The sequence below is a fragment of the Cucurbita pepo genome, chromosome 12 (genome assembly GCF_057944985.1).
Source record: "Cucurbita pepo subsp. pepo isolate OVF chromosome 12, ASM5794498v1, whole genome shotgun sequence".
Classification (NCBI taxonomy): domain Eukaryota; kingdom Viridiplantae; phylum Streptophyta; class Magnoliopsida; order Cucurbitales; family Cucurbitaceae; genus Cucurbita; species Cucurbita pepo.
In genome coordinates this window covers 11,120,478-11,127,475 of record NC_141809.1, presented here as the reverse complement: position 1 = coordinate 11,127,475, position 6,998 = coordinate 11,120,478, and the positions used below count along the sequence as shown (strand labels likewise).

General features: G+C 33.7%; 1 protein-coding gene across 1 annotated transcript; it reads right to left on the bottom strand.

Annotated features, from left to right (window-relative positions):
- Positions 1–4,328: 4,328 nt before the first annotated feature.
- Positions 4,329–5,029, bottom strand: LOC111807360 (Ribosomal L18p/L5e family protein). Its single transcript, XM_023693057.2, has one exon. The coding sequence runs from the start codon at positions 4,960–4,962 to the stop codon at positions 4,582–4,584; it is 381 nt and encodes a 126-aa protein (XP_023548825.1). The 5' UTR covers positions 4,963–5,029; the 3' UTR covers positions 4,329–4,581.
- Positions 5,030–6,998: the final 1,969 nt, after the last annotated feature.

Sequence of the window (6,998 nt, the reverse complement as noted above, 5' to 3'; positions counted from 1 at the left end):
TTCGGTCTTTTCTTGATCGACACTCTCGTAGTGGCACATTTTAATACTTTATTTTCTCGATTTTCGCAACGAACTTTTCTCGATCTCAGTTAAAACAGTATGAAACAATGAACTAAATTGTGTTAGACTTCCCAAGTGTTGCACTGAAAATTTATAATCGATTTCCGCAATGATTTCTAGTCCTTGATCTTTCTCTTGTTCTTGGTACTTTCTAGGTTCTTGTTCTATTCTTGGTTTGTCCTCCAAGACACTCCCCTTAGGATTTACGGCACTAGACATGCACTTGACAATCCTGTGTCCAAGGCTTCATGTGTTCCAAGCGACACAGCCTTAACCTACGTCCAAGGCTTCATGCGTTCCAAGCGACGTAGTCTCACCGCATCTTAGGGCTTGCCCTTCGATACAATTTGCTTAACGTATACCCAAGGCTTCATGCGTTCCAAGTGGCATAGTCTGAAAACCTACATCCAAGGTTTCTTACGTTCCAAGCGCTGTAGTCTTAATACTACATCAAGGGTTTGCCCTATAATACAGTATGCTTAACATATGCCCAAGGCTTCATGCGTTCCAAGTGGCATAATCTGAAAACCTATTTCCAAGGCTTCTTACGTTCCAAGCGATGTAGTCTTAATACTGCATCAAGGGCTTGCCCTATAATACAGTCTGCTTACCTAAGCTCAAGGCTTCATGCGTTCCAAGAAGTGTAGTCTAAGTCATGAGCATGCTATACCGTGGGAGGTCTTAGGAGGTTCTTGATTCGTGGCTAAGGTAACTTACTCTCTTTTTGTTCCTCCGTGACCTTAGACTACTCCCCTTGATAGACCATAAAGGTCACTCGGTGCATACTTGAACATGGCATCCTGCAAGTCTGCAGGGCATCTCTTCTAGATGAAGGAAACTTGAGGCATAGCATCCTGCTAAGGAAACATGGTGCAAGGCATCCCACCTAGAAGAGAAATTCTTGGGCACCGCTTGGTGGGAGGTCATGAGTCACTTTGGACATGACTAGAGTATTACCTAGCATTCTTGAGTTTTTGAGTTTTGGGACCTTGGTCCTTCGTCCTTGAGTGGTACCTAGCATTCTTCTTACTTGGGTAGTTGTAAAGCTTGTGTGTTGTTGTTCTTGGTTCTAAATCTTGTAAGTTTCTAAGGTTCTTAATTTCTTGAGGCATAAGTTATAACTTGTATTTGTAACCATATGAACCCATCTTAGCGTGATTTGTTCTAGAAGGTCATATATGCGTAAGGAGGGAGTTCTTGATTCTTGTGGTGTTTCCTTTAGGTGTTTCTTGGGTCCTAACTTGGTTTAGGTTCCAAACTTATTCGAATCAAATTGAAACCTCAAACTTATCTTCATGTTCTTCATAATCGACCTTATAAGAAGTAGCAAATCATTCGGAGCACGTATAAATCTTGAAATCTCATAAGTAGTCCTAGGAGCATTTTGGTCATTTTATCCCTAACTCATGGTTTTGCTACTTAACGTGTTCCAATGGCTTTCAAACTTCACCAAACCATCAAACATCATAAAATAAGATCTACTTCAGGGTTTCATAGCATTTGGAGGTCATCTAGGTCATGAATCGTATGTAGATATCCTTAGGGGCATTATGGTCATTTTGCACCATTTCTTGGTTTACCTATTTATCATTATCCAATGACCACCAAATTTCATATATAACCTCAAAATGCTATAATATACTGAGCATTAAAATTTCATAAGCAACGAAGTTCATATAGTAGGTTATTCTAACGTTACCTAATTATTGAGTAATTTGATCGGTTTAGGACCTTAACTCACGGTTCTTTGAGTTTTTCTTTCATAATCTTTGAAATTCAGGTTCAGATCTTGGTTGCGGATCAATTTTTAAAGATTTTTCTCGATTTTCTGTAACGATTTTTTCTCGATTTCAGTTCACACAGTATCAAATAATTAACTAAATTGTGTTACACTTCCCTAGTATCACTTGGCAATTTCTAATATTTGAAATTTAGGTTCAAACGGATCAAGTTTTTTAAGATTTTTTTTTATTTATTTCCGCAACAATTTTTTTTTAAAGATTTTTTCTCGATTTCTGCAACGATTTTTTTTTTCGATTTCAGTGAAGACAGTATCAAATAATTAACTAAAATATATTAAACTTTCGCAAGCAGCACATTGACAATCTCTAATAGTTATTGATTGATTTTTTCTTGATTTCCGCCAAAATGTGTTATCGATTTCAGTTAAGACAATATCAAATAATTAATTTAATTGTATCACACTTCTGCAATAACACATTGGCAATTTCTAATATTTGAAATTCAAGTTCAAAATCTTGGCTATGGATTGTTTTTTTCTCAATTTATGCAAAGATGTTTTATCGATTTCAGTTAAGACCCTATCAAATTAAATCTAGATTTAAATTCACAAAAGTATAGATCAATTTTTAAAGATTTTTTCTTGATTTCCGTTATGATTTATTTCTTAAGACAGTTTCAAATAATTAACTAAATTATATTAAACTTTTGCACGAGAACATTACCCATTTCTAATACGAATCAATTTTTAAAGATTTTTTCTCGATTTCAATTAAGACAATATCAAATAATTAACTAAATTGGAATGCACTTTCGTTTTTTTTTTTCTTTCCATTTTTTCTTGATTTCTGTAACGTTTTTTTTTTTCTTTTCTCGATTTCAATTAAGACAGTATCAAATAATTAACTAAATTATATTAAACTGCAGTAGCCTTTAGCAATTTCTCATCTTTAAAATCTAAATTCAAATTCTAGATGAGGATAAATTTTTAAAGACTTTTAACACATTGACAATTTCTAATATTTGAAATCTAGGTTCAAAACTAAATTGTATCACACTTCCACAGCAGTGCATTGGCAATTTCTAATATTTGACATCTTGACCGTAGATCAATTTTTCTCGATTTCCGCGTAGCAAATCCATGTTCAAATTTTGTTTTTTTTTTTACGATTTTTTTCGATTTTAGTTAAGAGAGTATCACATCGTCAACTTCTCCCTACCCAAGGTTATATATGCTAAGCCGTTGTTATCTTTCTTTTGCTTGCTTATATAACGTCTCTTTCTAAAATCTCTCTTTCAGAAATCTCTCTCTCTCCTCGTTTTCTAAAACCTTCTTTTAAAACCGAGGCTAGAGGCTCGACCGTACGTCGCTTGGCCGTAGGCGACGCAAGAACAAATTGGCTTAACTCACTTGTCGCTGGAAAGTGAGTGCCGCACAATCGCTAGTCCGCTGCCTTCGAAAGTGCGATTAAAACAAGCACAGTATTCATGTAGTACATTGGCAATTTTTAAGAATTTTTTTATTTATTTCGGCAACGATTCTTCTCGATTTCAGTTAAGACAGTATAAAATAATTGACTAAATTGTGTTAAACTTCACTACATTGACTAGCACATTGTTAAAATAGTATTAATGTAACACATTGGCAATTTAAAAAAAAAAAAAATGATTTCGCGGTAGCACATTAACAATTTCTAATATTTTAAATCTAGGTTCAAATCCTGGTGGCAAATTAATTTATTTTTCTCAATCTCAGTTGAGACAGTATCAAATAATTAACTAAATTGCCATGAGTATCAAATAATTAACTAAATTGTATCTCACTTCCCTTATATTGACAATAGTACATTGACAATTTCTAATATCCATTAATTTCTAATATACAATATCAAATAATTAACTAAATTGTATCACACTCCCTAACACATCCCAATTAGGGATCAATTTTTTCTCAATTTCAGTTAAGGCAGTATCAAATAATTAACTAAATTGAAACAAACTTCAAACTTACTCATAGCACATTATTAATTTTTTACTATTTTTTTTTTTTCGATTTCTATCAAATAATTAACTAAATTATATTCAACTTTGTAATTATTTAGAAATTATGCATAAATAAATTTTGTCTAAAAAAGTTGTGTTTAAACTCTATTGAAGCAGAATTTTTACTATTTTTTTCGATTTCAATTAAGAGAGACAGTATCAAATAATTAACTCAATTGTATCCAACTTTGTAATTATTTGAAAATTATGCGTAAATAAATTTTCCTAAAAAGTTGTGTTTAAACTCTATTGAAGCAAAACTTGATGTGAGATCGGAAGATTCTTTTAGAGTATGTCTTAGAGTATGTAATTAGTAAGTATATGACTTTCTTGCTTATTTTGCTTTTGCCTTGATATGAGTCTAACAAGTTTTTATATAGCGTTCAGATAAGATCGGATCTAAATTTTTTAAATTCACAAAGTTTTTGAAACTATTTGTATTCTTTTGAAAATATTGATAAAAATGTAATAATAATAAATAAAAAAAAAGTAAAATGAGTGTTTATAAACTTAAAATTTAAAATAAAAATAAAGCAGAATATTATTACAATTTTAATCGAAGACAAAAGAGAGAAAGAGATCGAAAATGTGTCAAAATTGTTATAATATGTGCCCTAAATTTTAAAAAAAAAAATTCCTAAAATCATCGACATGAAGGAGAGCGAATCATATCTGCCCTAAATTCAATCTCAATCGTGAATCGTATAAACTCCGAATCATGAAAATCAATAATCCAAGCTAAATCGCACCTGATCCGAGCTTCTCAGCACCATTGACGGCGACGCCGGAGCGCCGAACAGAATCGAAGAGCGGCAGAACCCTATTTCGATAGTACACAGGGCGGGAAAGTTCTTCGGCGAGATCAATCCGAACATCGGAGACACCGATCTCCTTCAAACGGTGGCCGAGCTTTTCGCCGACGCGAGAGGCGATTTTGGAGTCCCAAAAGTTGTTGGATCGAGGAAAGCGGTGGAGTTTAGAGCGGTAATAGGCGACGAATTCCTGCTCGGAGGAGGATGCCATAGCGATGATAGTGGAGGTGTCTGGATTGGTGACCTGAGCGGTGATTTTCCGGCAGGAAAGAACCAGGCGGAGGAGGTGGTTCTGGTTAATGGACATGGAAATTTGAGGAGCGGAGGCAATGGATGATGTATATATTAGGGCTTCAAAACCGGGTTCTGTTCTGTTCTGTTCTGCCGGTTTCAAGTTTGTTCGAAGAAATTAGAAATTTATATATTTATATTCCAAAACAAAATGCCACATAATCCAAAATTTAATTTTATATATTATATTTAGTAAAGCTATGTTTAGTAAAACTATATCCGGTAAAGCTATATATGGTAAATAGCTATATATAGTAGATGGCTAAATCTGGTAAAGCTATATATAGTAAACTATACCATATATATATATATCTGGTCCGGTAGAGCTTTGAAAATGTACTTTTCTATTCTCTGTACTCTCTTGTTGTACATGCCTGAAGTCATCAATAAAAAATTCTTTTAGCCAGAGTTCTCCTTGCAACTTCTCTCTATCCTTCTCTTTGTGTTCATCTAGATCGAGCGTGTGCGTTGTTGTGCGATCCTAACAACTGGTATCGATCCTAACAAAAAGAAGCATACACTGTATTATGGTTTACATAATACCGTAACATAACATCATAGTGTATGCATTCGTACCAATCATAGCGGGGAAATATTCCGATAAACGTGAACATACAATATGCATGAAGTCTACCTAGTTTAAAATCATGATATGTATCTTGATGCAAGTTATGACCTTAGTTCGTTGCATATAACTTAATTATTTCATGTCATCTCGTAATGTAATGTATAATATTGTTTAACACTTTTCATAACATAACATAGTTTCATATGCCATAACGTTTCAACATGATATTCCATAACATAGTATCTCATATTTACAACATAACATATCGAGTTCCATGATATAGGATACTAACATTACAACAATGACATAATAAACAAACATTAAACAATCACAAGGCACGACACATACAGTGGCACAGGACACGCAACGTTCATACTTCAAACAATTCATCCAACCAAATCAGTAATTAATAAAGTCATTTACTTGGTTTGCCTAACCCAAAGTCACTAATTATCTTTCGTACTAGCCTGAATCTCCTTCTCGAAGTCCAATTCAACTTTACGATGGTTACCTTGGAAATATATGTCTTAATTAATTAAGAAATGGAGGAAAAGAATGGAGGTATGACTAACATCATGAATATATGTCATGTTTAATGTTATGGGACCTCATGCATTTTGTATGATATGTGCATCGGGATACTTACCCATTATGTTTTAGTAAGGACGCATACTTTATGATATCTATGTTCACCATGATATTATACAGACCCTTTCCCACCTTGGTGTTCTATAGCTTTAGCGGGCGCTAGCTTGACGAGTCAGGCCCAAGGATACATATACAAGCCTGCTATGGGTTCATGTGTACGTGAGTGAGTCGTGTATAAGAAAGTACTATACATCCAACCTTAACTGAATTGAAAAATAGAACCCAAGACCATGTCATGATCATGAAAAGATAGGTCCCACCATGATTGCTTGTATTTGCATTTTTCGACCTCAACAATGGAGCTTACTGAGTATTTTTAAATACTCAAGCCACGTGCTACTTCTTTTTCAAATAAAGGTAAGACACCTCTATACGGATGACGAAATCACTATAAAAACCTTTTTTTTTCGCGTATAATAGACATGTTTGTTAGGCTTTGGAGCCTGATACTTATTTATAGCTTGGTCAATGGTTATATCCAGTAAAGCTATATTTGGTAAATCTATATTTGGTAAAGCTATATTTGGTAAAGCTATATATAGTAAAACTATATATAGTAAAGCTATATATGGTAAAGCTATATATGGTAAAGCTATATTCAGTAAAACTATATATGGTAAATAGCTATATATAGTAGATGGCTAAATCTGGTAAAGCTATATATATAGTAAACTAAACCATATATATCTGGTCCTGTATAACTTTGAGAATGTACTTTCTATTCTCTGTACTCTCTCTTGTTGTACATACCTGAAGTCATCAATAAAAAATCCTTTTAGCCAGAGTTCTCCTTGCAATTTTCTCCATCCTTTTTCTTTGTGTTCATCTAGATCGAG